We start from the raw sequence: 21,067 nt of genomic DNA on the forward strand, positions 1-21,067 counted from the left end.
AACAGACATCTCAAGTTAATGATTTGAGTGCTTTTCTATGTATGGGAAGATGCAAGAGCTTGGGCTTTTTGAAATCCTTCCTTGGTGAGTATCTCAACTCTCTAGAGCCAGTGTCCTGTTTTTCTCCATCCTGAATTCCCCTCGAGGTGCACTGTCAGGGCTTGAAGGCTACAACGTTTTTTGTTTACTGAAATGGCAGGCGACATTCTTTGTCCACAGTGCCTCCCCTTGGTCATAAATTTGACCAATGTTTGGGATGCATTTCATGGCCAACTTTGTCCCATGGCTCTAGGAAGGTGCATTGTTAGATCAGGCGAGGATTCTGTTGATAGGCCACTCAACGTGCTGATTTTTTTGGATTAGGCCCTGTTGATAATCTAAAATTCTCTGCATTGCCGGCCTCACTCGTCTGTTATGATCCAGGAAATCTGTTCCCTTGTTGTTCCCCTGACTAGAGTTGCACTATTACAACAGTTATTCTATGTAGAGTTATATATATGATCAGTTGCCTCAAGACGTTTAGCCATCATTAATTTGTCAGAGGCCTGGTTACACACTGTAGTGCACGAGCCCACAGTCTTATCAAACAGAGAGGATACAAGTGATACAGCTAGTAGCGTTAACAGTCATAGAACAGCAGGGACAGGCATAAGGCATAAGTAATGTAGCAAATAAAACAACACAGCAAAACAGTAACAGTGAACAAAAGTAAAACAAATGATAGTGATTAGCGTAACTAGTTGTGATCTGATTGCAGTAAGCCACCACGTCCACAGGGGAGCCATCTGGAGAAGCCAAATTCTGGACAGGTCATATAGAGAGAAAAAGATAAATGTTTTCATCATCATTTACAAAGATATATTTTATCAGCTTGTAGGTCATAGTGTAAGAGGAAAGACTTTTCTGGAAAACAAAGATTGAGCCAGTTTATTTCAGAAAAAAGTCGTAAAATTATAAATCACATCTATCAATTCATTCAGCCCCATGTAATTCCAGCTAATCTGGATGAAGTCATCAGGTTTTCCATTAGAGTTTTGTAATTCCTTACCCAGTTCAGTGGTGTGATCTAAAAATTACCAGAAACATACTTGTCAAAAAGTCCTTTTTATGAATCCTCTTGAAGATCTTCATTTTATAAAAACATCAGAGTAAAACAAAGATCGTAAATGACAAAAGACTTAAAACAGCATGGTTAAAGATCTGATTAAAATGTCATTGACAGGAAACTTGGCTATTTCTGTGACACAACATTTTAAGATAATTAGAATTATGGCTGATGACACTGTATCAGGACATACTAGATTTTTAGGAATTCCGTATACATTTTGGAATATCTATATTCATGACATTTATCCATACAATATAACCTAAGGTTTTATCACCACTTATTTGACAATGTTCCCCATGTAATTTAACATACAAAATGAGCCTAATTAGTTTAATATCTCTCTATGGGATGTTTCAGGGGCTCTTTAAGTATCCCAAAGTTAGCTGGAGGTCAAAAGAATCTTAATTAGAATTTCATATTTGGGAAGTCTGTCAAAAAATCCAAAGATTTTAACAACACTTGGTCAAATAGGATCATAGGTCACTATGAAGCAATACTTACTCACTCAACCAAAGTAGCAATAAAAGATTTTTAAGGCAAGTACAGATCACGTAGAAGGCAAAGAAACTCACAATCTATTATCAAAAGTAGTTCAACGTTCCAGGAAGACTTTATCCTCTTAACAGAGAGAGAAACCCATACTCCAGTCCTGCACCAGCTCACTCTCAACAACAAAATGTATTTACCTAAGTTCAGTCTAATCCCAACCTGAACATGCACAAAACAGCTTTTTCAGAGCTGTCTTCCTACAAATCTTCCACAACGTTCTATATCCAGATTAGTTTGTCCCTTATTTTCCCATCCAGAAACAGCCGGCTCCAGGACAAAGTCAGTCTTTCCCCTTAACACAGTGGAGTTCCATTCCTTACACCTTCTTTTGCCAAAAACACACATCCTATGTTCCTTGCAAACAAACGTTTCCCTTATTGTTTTTAGTAGCTTTAATTACATATTACAGTTTTAACCCTTAAAAACTTTAGTGAAGACTCACAAGGAGCAAGTAATTGTGAACTATTTGTTGTGCCTGCATCTCCTGGTTGGCAAACTTAGGAATATTTCATTACCTCTAGAAACAGCAGAATTTCTTAATGTGGTTGGCACAAGACATATGCGTAATAAACCCAAACATCTTTAGTTTCCTTTTCTCACAAAAGTAGGTAAATTTAGACCTGTTTAGCAATTAATGTTCCAGTACTTTATCTTATTTGAAATGACCTGGATAGTCAATGAATTCCCATCATTTAACTTAATTTAGCAAAACTCTAAAGTTTTAAGGTTCCAAAAATCTGGAGAAACTAGTTTACGTAGACATACCCAAAACAGAACTACTAAAGAGTTCACCTGAAACTCTTCATCTCATTTATCTGTATTTTATAACTTGTGAAAATATCATCATACCAAGTTGAATTTTTGGTTTTTTGCTGATAAATTCTGCAACAGAAATTACCCTAGGTGCGATAAACTGGCATTAATGTGAGATATTAATTTAATATTGAGTATTTCCTAGATCACGTGAACCTGAAATTCATTCTGGCCAGTTTCCTTTATATTTAGAAATACTTAATTTGTAAATGCTCACTTTTAAGTCAGTTAAGTAGAGCTCTTTTATAAGTTTAACTGAATATTTTCAGAGGTAGAGACATCTCTAATGTACACACTGACATAAACAGACAAAAGCAGAGATCTCACAGCTTCACTTTAACACTTCATTCTGTATCAGCTATTACAAAATAAACCTACTAGTTTATAAAGAACAGTTGGAATAAGTTAAGTTTATTTGCTCAGATGACTAAGACTTTACTATTTGTGGAAAAGACTTTTAAGATTTGTGTTTGTCCTTGATAATTCCTTACAGAAGCTGTGAATTAGATTTTGGGTGAGGGAGCCTTTCCAACAGTTTGAGCTTTAAAAGACCACTTTTTTCCTTTTTTTTTTTTTTTTTTTTGTATCAGGTTTTACCTGATTGAGCTAATTAGGCTCAGTGTCAGGCCATTGTGGGCTGTATCTGCATTTGTAATTTGTAGAGATTTGCAAGACAAATATAGTTGCTTTTAATTCCCCAAAGAAAGAACAGATCTGCTGCCTGAATTATACTAAACGATTGATTTGCCCAACTACATTTTCTCTAAGTGCTGCTGAAGATTACCAGCTAAACTGAAATTCAAGAGTTTTATGTTCTAGAATTTTGGGCTTCAGTTTATCATGCCTTCAAAAGTTTGCACAAGGCATTTACCAAAGGCCTCCTTTCTGAATGCACAGGTTAAACCCACAGCAGAAATCTCTTATTATTTTTATTGGCCTCTGAATATTAGCTCCCAGTTTTTATTTCATATTGTGTGGGCTCAGGTCACCTTGCTGGTTTCTTTTAGTATGTTTAATTAATATTGTCTGGGGGGCAGATTTATGTGCCCTCTTATAATGCCGGGGAAGCATTCTCCAATGAGACATCGTGTTTGTCTCACAATATGATTAAGCAGGAGAGAGATCATCACCTCATATAAAGCCCATGTAAGTATGCCAGTTTACATAACCTTTCATCTCACTTGTATTAACTTTTATACCTTTAACTGTAGTTTCTGCTAGAACCCCATTAATAAGCCTTGCTCTTACAAGGAGTCTTAGAAACTTTTTTTTTTTTTAATCCTCCAACTATTTTTGTCTAAAAGGCTCTGGGGTCCCCAGTGAAGAGTTGAGCCAAGGGACTCAGCCCCTTTTGTCAATCTTTTAACTTGATTAGTTGGCCTGTTGCCCCAGGTAATTACTGGTAAGGTATCTCAATGTAATTTTTCTCCCAGCCTTTATATATATATAAAATATATATATATATGCAGAGTGGACTTGTTTGGGGTCCTTTAGTGCTGGGGACTAGTAAGGGGTCCCTTTGACTCAACCTTAGGTAGTGTTGTATCAGAACCTTTTGTTTTAATCTCATTAACATCTGTTTTATTTATCACATTTCTTAATAACCATGCAAAGATTTTTATCCTTTTGGGAGGGATGCCTTTAAAATTTCCACCTTGTTGGGAAGAAGTCTTTAGACTTCCCCCCTTATTCTCCACCCCCCATTAATCAACCTAATAACTAATTAACCTATTGTTTTTATTAGCATTTGTAAGACCTATTGAGGGGAAGCGTAGACCACAAATAAGGCTTCCCAAACTGTTTTAAACTAAAGGAGTTCTGTAGGTTAGCCATTTTATACACACACACATATATAAAACGCTGTGTGATTTGTTTTTTTCATAGGTGCCAAAAAAACAGCTGTGTACAGTGAGATCGCTAAAAATTTACCAATTTAGAAGTTTCTCCAGTTGAAAGGCTCCAGGCCATTAAAGAACTGTACCTTAATAGCGACGCAAACCAGTAAGATGCAAGAGGTGTCCCCACAAGAGAGCGCAAAGAAAGCAGCCTGCACAAGGGCTAGAAGGTTTGCTCCTGAGAACAGTCTAAGGCAGGAAAGACCTGCGTTGTACAGGCAGATGCAACAAAGGTTAAGATGACAAAAACCCCTGAGAGTTGGCACAGCCAGGCAGTAAGATGACTCAGAATCCCACTCTGTCCGCTGGCTGCCACACATGTGCACCACGTGTGTACCTTCCAGACGGCAGAGGCCAAGCTCTCAGCACACGCGTGCACACTGGGAAGGCCGGATAGGACAGCTGCATCTCAAAGACACAGGGAGAGAAACGCAAGTTCCCCCTAGAAGGGTTTTGTTTCTTTAAGGTCAGAGTTCTGAAAAGATGTTTTATCAAGCTGGTGTTTTGTAGCCATGCACATACAAAATTAGGTTGAGGATGTCAAAAGAGCCCTAATCTGGCCATTTCAGGTTGAGATCTTTAGTTTCCCTAATCAAATAAGTATTCGCAAGTATAAATTCCAGAGGTATTGTATGGGAACCTGGCTGGGGTTTTAGTTGGAGGCTGGCAATCTGTCGCTCCTTTTTCTTTTGTTTGAAAGCTTTGTTCTGATTTTGAGGTCCGTTTATCCAGATACAGTTGCTGCTGAGGACTGCGTGGTGGCCGGTGTGCTGAGCTCCTCTAGGTGTCACCCTAGAGTCATTTCTACTTTCTTATGTCTCAGTTTCTCCCTCTCGTAGTGTAAGATCCCTGTGGGTGCTCAGATCACTGAGTGGTCAACTCTTACGTGTTTCCGGCAGAGCACATTTTTAATAAAATGAGTGAGTTGGCTGCACGGTACGAGGACTTGTCTCCACTTGCTTCTCAGCTGCCTTGAGGAAGCTGGCTGGGAGATGTCCCTTCTTTGGAGCTGAAAGTTCTCATGAGCTATCTTCACTTTTATTCTGACAAACTATTAAAGTAGCCAATCCAAGGAAAAAATGACAGGCCAGGCTCCCACCTGAATTACCCATCCAAACCTACTGAGTGTCTTTCAAATGAGTACAATCTTCCCAGTCTTTCAGCTGGGAATAACCAAGGTAGCTCTTCTTGAAACTAAGCTTCAAGGATAACCTACTCCTCCAGAGAGGAGTTTAACACCACTGAATAAAACTTAGGATCACCAAGCCAATGATGGGAGGTGTGAGAACCAGGAGACACTCCCCCAGAGTCGTCTGGACTCTGAAGGGGCACACGGGCGCCAGAGGCCTCCGCTGGTGCTGCCGAAACCCTGCCTCTGTGCTCGTGGCTGAAATAGAAATGGAGACAGTTTCAGGAGATAGAAAAGAACTTACTGCTTTGCCAGGCACAGGGAGTCACAGCAGGCCTTAAAGACTGTGAGCCCTCTTTGGGGTAAGAGTCCTGGGGTTTTACAGGAAAAGGGGACAGGAGGGTGATAACAAATCAGGGTGTGAGCAGGGGCTACGTTTCTTTCATCTTGAGAAGAGCTTGCTGTTGTTACGGAGGAATTTAGGAGGGGCTGCCCATTCTCTTGAGGTTATCAGTCCATGACCCTCTTTCAAGACCTCTAGGGTAAAAGCGTAAGTTATTCTAAGAAAAGAATGCACAGGGAAGGGAGCATGTTAGTCATAAGATCAATTTAACTGGAAGCACAGACCTGAACAACTTAATGGCCATCTTGTTAGTTTTTGGCTCTTTTCACGGGCACCAAGGCTCCAGATCCTCGTAGAGTTCAGGCGAAGGGGAGAAGTCCGCCCTGGGTCCCTCAGATGGTCGCCAAAACTGTCAGCTGAAAAAAATGCGTAACCTAAAAGTTGAGAATTATGTTTTATTTGGTGGCCTTACTGAGAACTATAGCCCAGGATACAGCCTCTCAGCTCTGAGGAACTGCTCCAAAGAGGTATGGGAGGAGCCAGGATATACGGGAGTTTTTGCTGAAAAACAAAACATGTAGTTGAACATCAAAAGATGACCGCCTGTCACAAAAACAGAGCTCTCGAGTTAATGACTTGAGTGCTTTTCTGTGTGTGGGAAGACGCAAGAGTCTGGGCTTATTGAAACTGTTCCTCTGATAAACATCTTAACTCTCTCAGACTAGTGTCCTGTTTTTCTCCATCCTGAATCTCCTCAGGGTGCGCTGTCTGGGTCTATGGCTGCAGTGTCCTTTGTTTACTGAAACGGCAGGCGATGTCCTTTGTTCACACCATTCATCCCACCTGCCGTGGGCAACCACTTGAAAAGGGCTGATGTGTATGCTTCTGTCTGTAAGTGTCCTTATAAAAGGTATTGTTGGTATTTGTGAAAATTTTTCTTTACAACATTTTTCTAAGTGGCATTATGCCATGCATTGTGTTGCTTCTGTTCCCACTCTCAGCCGTGAGGATCTCTTTGTTGGTGTATGTATGGTTAGTTGGCTGCCTCTCCTGCCGCATAGCACCTCCATTTTACCTGCACCCCCCTGGATGCACACCAGCTTGCCTCCACCTTCCTGCCACACACACGAGGAGGCCTCAAGGAACATCCTCCCACGAGTCTCTTTTAACAGCATCATTTTCTCTGGGTGTGTACCCAGAAGTGGGGTGTTGGATCATAGGCCATATGTAAGTTTGACTTGATCAAGTCAGCCAACTGCCCCCCAGCCAGGCTGCATCAGGCTACCTCCCACCAGCCATGAACCCCCAAACCCAGCCAACGATTGGCCCTCTTCACTTTCTCATTCATTGCCAGTCTGACAGTTGAACAGTGCTTCCTCACTACTCCTGTAATTTGCATCTCCAATTACTCGCTTGTGCGCAGGGTTCAGAGCTCCATTTTCCCAGTCAGGACCTGTGACGTGCTAGGACTGTACCCAGCACAGGCCCAAGAGCATCTGCTGTTGTTCTGTAAATACAAGCATCCTTTAAATGATGGTTGATTTGATAATGTTGTCCTCCTACAATTCTAGAGATTATTTCTGATCTTGAGTGACGTCGCTGGTCCTGTTACCTTCCAGTTAGGACTCACGCCCACATCTGCTCCACTTCTGCCGTGCCCACCCTGGTCATCCACCCCCTCAGCTAGCCTCCTGGAGTCTCTGCGTTCACTCCGGACCTCTCACTCCAGCTCTGGTTCTCTGTGCGCCAGCTAGAGGGATCTTTAAAAGCCTCTCCTCCTGTCCATGGCTTCCCAGTTCTCTTATGATGAAACCCTCCCCGTAGCCTGCAGGGCGGCCCCTGATTACCCAGCCAGCCCCTTCCACATCCTGGCTCCTGTCTTTCTGCCCTCTGGCCCCTCCTGGCTGCTCCCACAGGGCCTTCAGCACTGCTTTTCCTTCCATGTGGAATGATTTGTCACCCCCACTCCACCCTGACACCCCCAAAGTCAGTTCCTTCTGAATCTTCAGAGTTCAGCTCAAATGTCACTTCCCTAGACTGGACTCCTTCTCCAGTTATCTTTTCATAGCTCTTAAGTCATCCATGATCAAATAATCAACTCTACAGTGATCTATTTGAAGTCCTCACCTGACGCCCTGAGGGTAGCCTGTGACAGTCTGTTCCCTGTCCTCCTGCCCCTAACCCTAAGCTCCTGTTCAAAACTCTGGGGTGGATGCTGAATACAAAGACCTCTTTATCACGGCACAGCTTAATCAAAGACAGCCCAAGGGAACACACAGCCCTAAAATGGCCCGAGGAGTACAAGACACTTTGTCCCAGAAAAGAAGGCCTGGCGGGTGTTGTTTTGCCCAAGGCCCAGGGCTGCTGCCTTATCACAGGAGAACCTCAGAGGAACTTGTGACTCAGAGGAAGGGAGACCTAGAGGCCTTTGTGGGAGATAAAAGGGCTGCGTCTTGATAAATGGTAAAAAAGTACAACCAAAAATATAAAAATCGTGTTTTGGACAAAATGCAGGTGTTTTAAGAGCGCCTAATTAAAACAAAGAGATGGAATCGGGAAAGAAGATTACTCTTCAAAAAGACAGGCTCCATCCTGACTCAGCTCACAGCCTTGGTTAGTCCAGTTGCTTCTTTCCCGACAAAGAACAGGTACCAGCACCTCACTTTGCCTCCAAGAATTTTCGAAAAACTGTTGAGTTAAATAATACCTTAAGTACTTATTTAAAATATGCACAATTATATGAAGAATAAGGCAGATTTTTGTACATCCTTGTGGACAGCAAATAAGCACGCCCCAGTGTAATACCGATGGGAAGGTTGGTGGTCGTCAGGTTCTTTCAGTGTACGCACCTTCCCCGGGGGATTGCAGCAAATTCCATGGCTTCAGCCATCACCGCTGCTGCATCATCTATGACATTTAGCTGCCTCCTGGCCCTCTTCTGTGTCCCTGAGCACAAAGACGGTACTCGCCACCTCGGCATCCCCCTCCTCTTCTCTTGAGGGCCTCACCACCCACCCCACTCACCCCTAACTGGCAGCCTGAGGGGCACCCGGCTCCTGTGTAGGAGGCTGCGCTTGGGCCCCTCGGGACGTGAAGGGCAGGCTCCTAGATCCCGCATGCGGCATTCGAGGGGGCCCCAGGGCTGGCTCAGCAAGCGACTCAAGCCTTAGAATGGCTGCCTTCTGTGAGTATCAGCAGGTGGGGGGTGCCCGTGGCTGGCGTGAGTGACCCGTGTGTTCCTCTGACTCAGGTGGGGCAGGGAGGACGCCGAGCTTCAGGAGACGTGGAGACAGAGGCCACGGGGCCCCTTGTGCAGCCGCTTTCATGGAGGTCCAACTTACACCTTCTGACGGCTCACTGTGAGCTTCCAGCAGGAGGAAACCAAAGTAAAAGAAGCTAGACAGAGTCCGTGTTCTCAGCCTTCCCTAGCCTCCACCATGGACCAGACCCTGCTTTCCAGCTCAGTTCTTTATCTCCCTCATGTGGATAGGTTTTAATGATAAAAATAGTGACCATAAATATCACTGACATCTGTGAGTACTTATACCCTGGCCCAGGCACCGTCCAAGCCCTTTTCGTGCTGTGTCTTACTCTCTACAACACCCTAAGTACTTCGTTATGTTTACTTTACTGGGGCTCCCACAGACTTTGGAATCAAGTTCCAAGTTCTCTTCACAAAAAAAAAAAAAAAAAAAAAAAAGGCTTTTTGTGACTTTGTGCCAGCCTCTCCAGACAGCCTTTTTTCTAGTTTCACTGCCTGCCCAGGAACAGCAGCCTCTGCCTTCCATTCCCACACCGTGGCCCGGCCCCCCTGGCTCTAGGGAGCCTTTCTAAGCTGAGCTCCCCACATGCATCAGCTCCGGCCACAGCCACACTGTGTAGCAGCCGGTGTGCCTGTTCCCACGCTGGAAGCCGGCTGCTGGTAAGGCTGGCCTGGATGTCCTGCTTCCTTGTATCTCCCCGGTGCCTGGCACAGTAGGTGGTAAACAGTGACTGACTGAGAAGACAGACTTGTGTGTGTGGATGTTGTAATCTGTATGACTTTGTAGTTGAAATCAGTGTTTCAGCTTACACCAGAACTTGCTGTAAGATTGAAAATCAGCACTAAGCAAACTGCTCTCATGTGTGTGCTCTGGGTGCCCCCGACCCCCAGCAGTATCTCCATTCATGTGTTGAAATGTTTTTTACATAAATACTTGACACAGAATCCTTGCCCTCCATCCTCGTTTCCCAGAATTAAAAAAAAAAAACAAAAACTAACAGTAATGTATGCTATCTGGTCTATTTAAAATAAGATAATCCTGTTTGGTGGTTGTGTTCCTGGGCTAAGTAGTATTCAAGGGAAATTGATGTTCCCACAATCTAACTTAATCAATACTATGTGAAATAACTTCAGCTCCATGCAGCAGAAAGTTCCTTTTCTTCTGTAGAAAACACTCCTTTTATTGAATGAAATTGTGCTCTTAAAAAAAAAAATGATGGCCAATAATATAGCATTCTCCTAAACGATCTAATGTGCTTCAATGACATGGATATGAATACTCTAAAACTATGTGTTGGAATCAATCAACTAAGAGGTTTAGAAATACTAAACATGCCTTTCCAAACGTTAGAGGAACGCTGGCTTATGAAAGCTGCAAGGAAATAGGAGACCATAGCATCTGAGGACTTCCTCCGTATTGCTGACCCAGCCTGCCCCCAGACACAGGCCCTTTGCTGAGTCCACCGAAGGCCTCACGGTGGGTCCCCTCTGCCCACTCCGGTCTGGGTGTGGCTGCTTCCATGTTGTCCCTGCCATCTCAGCTGAGGTCTCCTCCTCCCAGATGCCCTCCTTGACCCCCTTCAGAAAAGTAGCCATTCTGCCCCACTTCTTTTTCTTCACTCATCACCTCCTGAAAACCCAGGACTTATTTCTGGTTACCCCTTTGTCGCTGGATCCCCTGTTCAGCCAGGAGAGGCAGGAGGGGGAGCTTATGTGGCCCAGGGCCCAGCTCAAGGTGAGGGCACTGACCGGCGGGGACGGAGGGACGGGACGGAGGGACGGGGCTCGCTCCCCAGCCCTGCGTGCTCAGGCCTGCTTCTCGCCTAGCTGCTCCCAGCCTCGGCACTACCGGTCCCTCTCTCGTCCTCCCTCTTTGTGAGTAGGTGTCAGACCAGCGAGCAGAGTGGCATGATCAGACCAAAATTTGAGATCTTTTCTCCTTGTAAAAAACCCCCGATTTTCTTCAGGTATAAGTGTGACAGCTGCCGTTTGCATGTCATGTTATCCTGAGAGAGTCGTTCTTGGATATGATGGTGTTAACAGAGCTTCCATGAGGCTAACTTCTGTTTCTGTGTTTCAGATTAATCAAAAGAAGGAACGTAAAGTTGACCTCGTGTTCACCACAGAGCTCTACAACCCGGAGGTAGGCTGCCAAGATTAGTGAAGTGTCCTGTTAACAACTCCTGTTAATTTTTTTTAAAGTGAGAATCTTAATATATAGAGACATGAAGGTTTGCTTTTGTTTTTTTCCTGCTCTGTTTCCTATTTGTTCTCAAGAACTGAAGAGCAGAGTAGGCAGGACAGCACCATGGCCTTATGCAGGCTGTGTTCAAGACAGTCCACCATCCCCTCCTTCCTTTGCCGCTGGGAGAGGGTTTCACACTCCCTTAGGCACCCGTGCCCCTCCCTCGCATCTCAGCATCTCTCAAATGCCAGCCTGCTCTTTCCCTGTCAGCTGGTGACATTTCTCAGCAGGCAGGCATAGCGTGAGGCCAGTTCCAGGAGCTTCCATGCACAGAGGCATCCTGTAGCACAGCAGACCCGCCACAGCATCTCCAGCCTCTACAGTTCTGACTCGGCAGGCCATGGTTTGCCAAGTGTCCTTTCCCTATTCTCAAGAAGAGAGTAAACAGAAGACTCAGAAATCAGAGCCAGATGAACTTGGAGGTGCCAGGCCAAGCTGGGAGGCAGCAGCTGGAACCTGGGTGGAGACCAGCCCAAACCCCTTTGTGCGGCGCTGAGTCAGAGCAGAGGGACGGGCAGGCGGGTCCGGCATTAAGGTGTTTCAGGGAGGCAGAGCTTCGGTGAAGGCATGACCCCTTCATCCGATGCTTCTGGAAGAAAGCCTACTGGTAGTCAGAAACAGGTTCTAACAAGACAGCAACACTCTGACTTCGCTAATTAACCTGAGAATTAACATTTTCTTAAAGCTTAAGGAGGGTGCCTTTGGTTTCTGTGTTGCAAACAGAAGTGTTAGATTGAAGCTTAAGGGAAAACAATGACTAGATTATTTGGACCAGCCCTGTTTCTCTGAAGAGCATGGTTAGCTAACTGAAATGTTCCACTTCAGGGTAGGAGGCAGGAGAGTTCTTTCATCTTCAGGCAACTGCTTTGATTCTGTGGAGCTGTCTGGGGACAGGGGCACAGAAAGAAAAACAAAAGGGGGCAATACCTGGTTCCTCTCCTCTTCCCTGGAAGTGGCTGTGACATCAAAGGATTCCACGTACCAGCCTGGCTTCTGCCTTTGATAAGCCTCTTCCGGAATGCCCCTTCGGTTGCACAGATAATTAGGATGCTAATGCACCACTGAAATTCCTTCCCATTTAAACCAGCACTCACCAGAGGAAAAGCTGCCCATTGGAAAGCCTATTTCAGTTTTCTGAATCAGTTCTAGGAGGGGCTTATTAAGCAGATCCAGTTTTGATTAGTTTGTTTCTTTGTGGGCTTTTTCTTTTTGGTTGTTGCTCTAACTGGGACTCTACCCAGTTTCAACGATTGTAAAAGTGAAAAGAACTCAGCTGCTCACCTAACCACGTAGTAACAGGAGTTCTTACTTAGGGGCCCATGGATGGGTTTGAGTGGGTCCATCCACGAACTTCCTCAAATTCTAGGCCCAGTGGATGGTATGAGCGGACATGCATTTTTCTGGGAAGCAGTTCCCTGGCTTTTATTGTTGAGTTAAGGAATCTGTGACCTAAAACGGTGGAGAAGCACTGTCCCAGAAATGAGTCATGGACTTGATGTCTACTTAAAGCATCCAGCTACCCAGCTCCACATGTCTCTGGATTGGAAAATGAGTTGGGGTGTTCCCAGAACACTGCACATTTGAGTGCAGACACACCTCTCTTGGTCACTCGGGTGGTTGAATTTGTCCACCTGGGTGATCTGTGCCTCTGCTTCTTCCACATGAGGTCTCAGTGCAGAGGTGGAGCTCTCACAGGGCCCTGGCATCACAGACACAGCTCAGTTCTGGCCACTTAATGGCTGTGAGACATGGAGGAGTTTTCCCTGTAAACCTCAGTCTTAATCTGTAAAACTGGAATAAGCGGACTGAGTGCGTCAGGCAGCTGAAAGGTACTGTTTGTGTTTGTGGGAACCAGCTTCCTTTTGGTTCAGGTTAGCAAGCTGGAGGTCCAACTAAGCACTATGTTGGTCCACAGTAGAGGGAAGTACCCCTGTCCTAGCAGTACTCACAGACGCCAGTGATGGTTCTTGGGAAAAGGCCCAGCACCCTTTCATAAGGGCACCGTCAGAAAGCCGGAGTTTAAACGACAGCAGAGTGAAGACTGTTGTGTTCTGCTGTGAGCGCAGAAATCACTATCTACAGAGCAGACCACCACGTATTGCTGCCAGCGCACACCTGCCGTGTACAAGGAACTCCCCAGTTGTGTGTGTTTGTGTATTGGGGCCACGGGGAGTGAGAAGGAACCATTCCATTTAATTCCAAAATCTTTTTTTCAGGAAGGTAACAAACGTCTGGGGAAATGTTCTGCTCGAGTGTTTTTCAGGAATGAGAAACCCAGACCGGCTGTTAATGTGACTTGTGCTCAACTCATTGAGAAGAAGAAAAGACACGAAAAGGATTACCAGCTCTACAAGCGCATGAAGCAACTTCAAAACCCCGTGGATGTAGTCAGCATACCTGGTATGAACAGTATCTGGAATTCCTATACTCAGGAATGCATGTTATTACTAAATCTTAAAAAGAATGATCATTTAAAATTGTATGCCTCCAAATGGCGCTTTAATTCAGCTACAGAATATGGTACCTCATTATTTAAACAAAACTCAGAAGTATCCTCTTCCTAGTCTTCACCTCCAGTGCATCATAGTGACTCCTCCAAAATGCACATTTAACCCCCCCCACCACTTCCATCCCAGATGAGGCGCAGGGCAAGAGTGGAATTCCAAGGAAGGGGTAGAGGTCTTTGCAGTAGGACCCACACGTGGGGGTGCAGTTTTCAGGGCTGGGTCCAGAAGCTGAGGAGATGCCTTAAGAGGTTTCTGGCGGTGGCTTTGGGAACTTCAGGTGACAAGACGCCATCACGGCCTTTCCCGCACCAGGGCAGGCCGAGTCGACTGTCTCGGGAACTTGCTGTGGAGTCAGTTGATCTCATTTTTGGTCCCGAGCTGATGGGCAGCGGTGCCGTCTCTCAGAAGAAACGAGCCCTGCCTGTGACGTGACTCAGCTGAAGTGACGCAGTCTGTTCTGGCCCTTGGCGGGGTGTGTGGGCAGCATCTGGGACTTGGACTTACTGGCAAAACCACAGAAGTCATCTCTGAACTTGCGCACTTGGGCATTATGCTTGACATCTGACCATGACAGTGCTCCCCGTCCCTCTCTCTCTCTCAGGTCACTCATTTGCCGGAGACCTGTAACAGACCCAAGTCAGCCTGGGAGGACCTGTGGTCTCCACTCCTGAGCGTATCTGTGTCCCATCCATTTACTCAGACTAAGTGCTCTGAAAAACACTTGCAGCTGAAAAACGCTCCTAGTGTTTCAAAAATTCAGAAGCTTGGCTCATTCTCATTATAGTTCTCTGACAACTTGGATTAAATCCTGTCCAAAGAATTATGGGAACAATTCAAAATCTTACATTGTAGTAGAATTTGCTTACATTCAGTACTGCCTGAAATAAATGGGCCAATGACTGATACTTAAAATCTACAGTTATTTCGGGATTGTTCCCTTCCTTAGCATTAGTTGGGGAAATAGAGTTTTATATATTCTTCTTAAAACATAAATTTTTGAAATTGTATTGAACCTTTTCCAGGATCACTATATTTTGGAGACTTTTTAATAGTGTAGGTTAACTGGATCATGTTCAGTTAATAAATCCTATATGCCCACAAGGTTCATTCTGTAACAGTCTAACTTAACGTGGCTACTGTGAAGCTTCAGAAAACTAATACGGGGAACCTTTTCAATCAACAAAATCTACAAGTACTCTTGTCACTTTAAGTTCAGCAGAAACGTTTAACGGTGCTATTTATAGCCTGTGTATATAAAATTATCTACTTAAAGCTGAGAAGATTTGGTTTTTAGATAAAGTGGATCAAAACCTGTTGGAATAGCTCTTTCAAATCTCAGCAGATCCTATTCAGGATGTGCTCAACCCAGGGTACTGGCCTGAGTACAGCTTTCTCTACAGTTGACTGAGTGAGATCTGATCTGTTTTAGGATATCCTTGCTCCGCCCTGTTTTTCCTCTAAAAAGTAGTTGTCTGGTTTTTATTCTGAGTAAAAATTGCACCTTTTCTAGTGAATTCATAAACTTCTACAGATAAGCCCAAGTATACTACATACAAAGGAAAAGGCTGGGGACCTGGGAATAACCAGAGAAAGTAAAGTCCTGGCGCCTGAGCAACTGCAGCAGGGCTACTGGCAGTTTTACCTTCAGATGTCCTCATACTCACGGTATCTTGTATAACTAATTTTTCTTCTGCAGTAATTCTTTTTCATCTCACAAGTTAAACTCACAGTGGCACCATAAGGTGAAGTTGGTCACTCTCGCTCCCATACACATGCCAGGAATTCAAGGCTCAGCTTAGATCTCAACTCTATGAAGCTTTCCCCAAACTTTCAGCCCAAAGAAACCTCTCCCTTCTCTCTATCCCCTCAGCTCTCTGATCCTCCCTCTCTTAAGGAAGGTGTCAGCTGTGTTTCTCCACTGTCAGCAAGTAGAAAGTGGGGCCCCTCTTTGTGTCCCTCATGGCACCCAAGCAATCAGTGAATGCCTTTTGAATTGACTACCATTCATACAGACCAGCCAGGTCAGGTTCTACCAGTATACAGCAGCATTTATGCTCAAGATATTTTACCAAAAAGGATTCATCTCCTAATAAGCTAGTTAGTATTACTCACATACTATACTATTGTTGGGCTTTAATATAGACTAAGAATCTCTCTGCCAAATTACATAAATGATGGTCCATGAACAGTTGTCTCATAAGTTACTTGCTAAAATTGAGTTCCTAAAAGTCACAAAAGGTAATTTATTAGTCATTGTATCCTACATACCTGATATTAAGTACATTTTTAATAAATGTTTGCTGAGTTGAAAAGATTGCAGTTCCAAAAACAATGCCTCAGGAAAACCCACTTGATTGATTCTTCATGTGGTCAAAAAAGTGGCAGAGATGCTGCCGCTACAGTGATTAACTTTAACGCCAACAATCAGCAGAGGACAGAGACATGTGGACTAGCAAAGACCAGTACACTGACTGTAGACCGAAACCGAAAGGTAATGTGGAGAAGATAAATGATAGATGCTTCAGTAGAATTAAAAAATACTTCTCAACTAACAAGATTTTAGATTAACTTTGAGTATCATTCTAGCTCTTATTTTGCATTTATATAGAACAGATAGTCCTTAAACTGTTTTATAGTAGCTTTACTTAGGGCAAGTTGAAGCATGTAAATCTCCATATAACATAGAAACAGGTACAAGTTCTATTACTGAAATTTCTGAAATTTTGCCCTAAAAATGTCTTAACACAAATGTGCTTTTTTGTGTGCCTTCAGATAATCACGGACATATTGATCCTTCTCTGAAACCCATCTGGGATTTAGCCTTTCTGGGCAGCTCTTATGTGATGTGGGAAAAGACAACACAGTTTTTACACTATTACATGGCACAGCTCAGCAGGGTGAAGCAGTGGGTAAGAAAAACTGAAAATTAACTTGTACCTTAAGAAATACAACCAATGTGATGTTCTTAGGCTAAATTCATATGGGTTTATAGTTTCACGGCAAGAGTTTTAATTGTGTTTCATTCACTGAATAAATATTTGAATGCCAGGTGATGTTTTAGGGACTAAGGATGCAGCAGTGAACAAAAAACAATGCAGCACCCTTATTGAGACTAATTCCAGTGAGAGAAGGTAAGGAAGACAGTGAACTAATAAACAAGCAAATATATGTCCAACGGTGTAAGTGCTAAGGAGAAAAATTAAGTAGGGAAAAGGGAATGCAGAGTATGACAGGACTACTCCTTACGGTCTAAAGTAAGGGCCCCTTTAATTGGAGCAGAGGCAACATTGGAGCAGAGGCCTAGGGAAGTGAGAGTGAGCCACCCTTCCGTAAGGGAAGGCGTTTCAGGCAGAGGGAACTGACCAGCAGCGTGGCTGAGGGGTTGGGGAAACAGCAGTGAGGCTAGTGTGGCTGGAGCAGAGTGAGCAAGGCGAGTGTGTGGGGTGCTCAGGTTGTGTTAAGCCTTGGAGGCCATTAGAAGGACCTTGTCTTTTACTCATTAGAGGGTTTTTAGCAGAGGAGTGACACGGTCTGACTTACTATAGGGTCATTCTGGCTGCTGTGTTGAGAACAGGCCAAGATAGCAAGTGTGGAAGCCAGGGGACCAGTAAAGTATTACAATAATCTAGGCAAGGCCCAGTGGTAACTCGGACCAGGGTGGCAGCAGTGGAGGTGGTGAGAAGTGGCTGGATTGTGGATATATTTTGAAGGTAGGCCAACAGTATTTATTGATGAGTTGGATATGGAGATATCAGAGAATGAGACAAGTCAAGTGATGAGTCTTAGGATTTTGGCCTGAGTAACTGGATGGACAGTTTTCATTTACTGATTGAGGAAGACTACAGAACAACAGATTTGGGTGGAAATTAGCTTGATTTGGTGTATTCTAAATTCTATAACCAGGTAGAGAATCTGTAAAGTCATCTGGATATAAGAGGCTGAAGTTCAGGGGATAGGTTTGGGCTGCAGTATTCCCACATGGATGGTTTTTTTAATAGCCACAGAAGTGGATGAGATCACAGAGAATGAGCATAGACAGAGAAAAGTTAGGTCAGGATTGAGTTCTGGAACACTTCGAATTTGAGGTTGGAGATCTGAGAAAAAGTGTTTCAAGACTGAGGACTGTACAACTGTATCAAATGCTGCTGGAAAGTCAGGTAGGATGAGGACTGAGAATTGACCATTTGGTTTCAGGCAGTTGGAAGTCGATGGAGAGCTTATCTAGAGCTATCTCACTGGCACAGTGTGGGCAAAACCCTGACTGGAGTTAGTTCGGGAGAGAACAGGAGGAGAGGAAGTAGACACTCTTTCAGGGAATTTTGTTATAAAGAAAGGGAAGGGCTGTAGCTAGAGGATGGGGAAGCACAGGGTGGAAGGAGGGCTTTTGTTGTATCATTAGGTTGGAAGATTTAATAGCATATTTATATGTAGATAAGGAAAATCCAGTAGAGAGGAGCCAAGCAGGACTTGTAGGAAAGAGAAGGCAGGCTTGTTGGAGTTAATACCTTTGAGTAGATAGGAAGAAAAGGCCCATCTGGGAGGTGACCTTGGGTGGGAGCACGGAGAGCCCCCTGGAAGAAGGAGATGAGTGTGGCATAGATGCTGGTGAAGGGCAGGTGGTAGCTTGTGGAAGTTCTGAATGTCTTATCAGTGAAAGTGAGGCAGTCTCCAGCTGACAGCAAGGATGAGACAGAAGGTATGTGGATGAGAATGGATTGTGGAGAAAGGTGTGGACTTGACGCAGTACTGCAGGCCCCTGAAGGTCTATGGTCACGAATTTAGAGGTCCAGTCACTCAGCTGTGCAGGTGTGGAAGTCGAGGAGGCTGAGTTGGGGTTTCTGTCAGGCAAGTGTGATGTAGGGGGCGGGCACTTCCAGAGTAAGCAGAATCAACTACTCAGAGAGGCGGGCTGAGCCAACCATAAGCACAAATTTCTTAAAGTCATTTTCTACATGGATGGGTGAAGCAGTGGGCTCACCATGGATAGACAGCTAGAGCATCAGTGAGTATCTTCTGAGTACTAGGATGTGTCTACCATCCAGTCAGCATTATTGCCAGGAACAGCTTGGTGTGCCTTCCAAAGACCACTTGTAAAAGAGACAACTGTTTGAAATTTTTCCTTACTTATCTAAATGAACACATTTATTTCCCCTTATAGAGTGCTTTTTAATAGAAGTGACCATTTAATTGATATATCAAGAGTCAGGATATAGCACTAATTCTTTTGTTAGATAAAAGTTTCTCTCATCTATCAAGACAGTCATATCCTCAACAAAAGGCTTCTACCTTAACTGGGAAGTTAAGGGGAATTTTTTTGTTTGATGTAGAAAAAGGTGTCAAGATTAATGAATGTCAGAAGAAAACTCCTTAGGAATAAAGCAACAGAGACAAAAGAGAAAAAGTTAGGATCTCTTAATGTCCGTGTTTTCCATTCTTCTGCACTTGTATATGACACATCACCAGAGTAATGACCCAGATGTACTGTGGCTCAAAAACGGCAGCCCTGGTTTGCTCATTCTAGCCAGCCTTTGATGTCCATCACCTGTCCATTAATAGCCCTCAACCAACCTGCAGGTAGGAAAGTGGAGACAAATGTGATTGTACAGCTCAGAAAACAGAAAAGGAAGGAAGAGAATGGTCACTGAGTAGGAGTTTTTGATTTTTTTTTTTTTTACCCTGAGGGATTTGGATTTTACGTAAATAATAATTGAATATGCACCTGACTTGCTGGGTCACCCTAGACAAATTAGGACTAGGAAATGAGGATTAACAAACTTACTGAAGCCCTTGAAACAAACATAAATCTAAATACTGAAGCAACTGGGAAAGCTGGTTTCAAGGTCGATACGCATTTCATCTGAGGGCTCCCTTGAAAGCATGCACCATCCAAGTAGATTATCAAATTCTGCTACTTGGTGGCCATGAAAGTTTCTTATGATCTTTCAGAAAAAGAAGCAACAAGCAACAGTTTTTTAAAAACCACTAAGATCGGAAAGTCTAGGTCTGTCCTAGAGACTGGAAGTAGGACAGCAGGGCTGACAAAGCCAAGACACAGAAGCAGGAAGTGACCAGAGGTGCTCCATGGCCCAAGACAGTTCAGGAAACTATAGGGATTATAGTTTTTCCAAAAGCTTTCTGGGTGGGAATTGCTATCTCTATACTCTGAATTAAACTTACCTTTAATTCAATTATGTAAGGAAGTGCAGCCTCATAACCTCATAGCCCCAAAAGAACACAGCCTGGGAAAAGAGCAGGCTAAGACAGACTGAAACACAAACATAAGACCTGTCTTACTGGCATTATTGCCTTAGAACTGAAGAACATGTCATTCCCAAAGCATGAGGACTAAGCGAAGGGCAGGGGAGATACTTGTTGGCTAGAGGAAAAAAAATGTATAAAACCACATGGTTCTCTTAGGGATCATTCTTTTGGGTCGGGGGTGGGGGTGGGTCGGGGGGGTGGTGCGGGGAGAAACGGGGATGCTGTGGGTTATGAGTAAGTATAAGGAAACAAAACACTTCAGTCTGTCTCTAGGAACATTAAAGTGCTGAGTTACCAGAAAATGGGACAGTAAGTCATCATCAATTTGGACTCTAAGGATTTGACATTGGTCATTATCTGAATACATAAGCCAAGGAGGTTATTTCTGGGTAATATAAAGAATGATGGCTTCCTGGCAGAGCCTCACTTGGTGCAGACAGTGCAGCCTGGATCCTTTGCCAGCCAGGTATGCAGTGTCCAGGCCGCAGATCTTCAGTAAGGCCTGCTTTTGGTTTTGTTTGAGGGTGCTTCCTCCTGGAGGAGGAAGAACCTAGAAAAACAGAAATGTAAGGTGTGTTTCAATAACTTTATTCAGGAAGGTCTTAATTAAATGGTACAGGGTGTCTAAGCATTATAATAATCCCAAATTTTGTTTGGATTATTTAAAAATAGGTAACATTTTGTATTTGGCAGAACAGTTTGTCAGATGGAATTTGAATGCCATCATTTGTTTCAAGCCTTGCTTCCTTTCTGCCTAAAATCTGAAGATTCCCATGATTTCCTTCAGAAATGCTATTTCAAAAACAGAAGGAGGCATTGTCCTGAAAAAACACTAAGACCAATTTTTAAATTGTAGAAATACATGGTAAACAGTCAAGCCTTGAGGAACAATGCAGGCAGCACGAAAGTCTGAGACAGAAATAGTACAACATAGCAGCCAGCTGTGTCAAAGGTC

General features: G+C 43.9%; 1 protein-coding gene across 2 annotated transcripts in view; it reads left to right on the forward strand.

Moving 5' to 3' along the window:
- RARRES1 (retinoic acid receptor responder 1) overlaps positions 1–21,067 on the forward strand; it is a 45,194-nt gene that overhangs the window by 11,693 nt on the left and 12,434 nt on the right. For both annotated transcript variants that reach the window (XM_032485477.1, XM_032485471.1), the window contains exons 2-4: positions 11,180–11,242; positions 13,561–13,744; positions 16,624–16,760. In XM_032485477.1, coding sequence (XP_032341368.1) covers positions 11,180–11,242; positions 13,561–13,744; positions 16,624–16,760 — 384 coding nt within the window. The remainder of the gene's footprint in view (positions 1–11,179; positions 11,243–13,560; positions 13,745–16,623; positions 16,761–21,067) is intronic.

The sequence above is a fragment of the Camelus ferus genome, chromosome 1 (assembly GCF_009834535.1).
Source record: "Camelus ferus isolate YT-003-E chromosome 1, BCGSAC_Cfer_1.0, whole genome shotgun sequence".
Taxonomy (NCBI): domain Eukaryota; kingdom Metazoa; phylum Chordata; class Mammalia; order Artiodactyla; family Camelidae; genus Camelus; species Camelus ferus.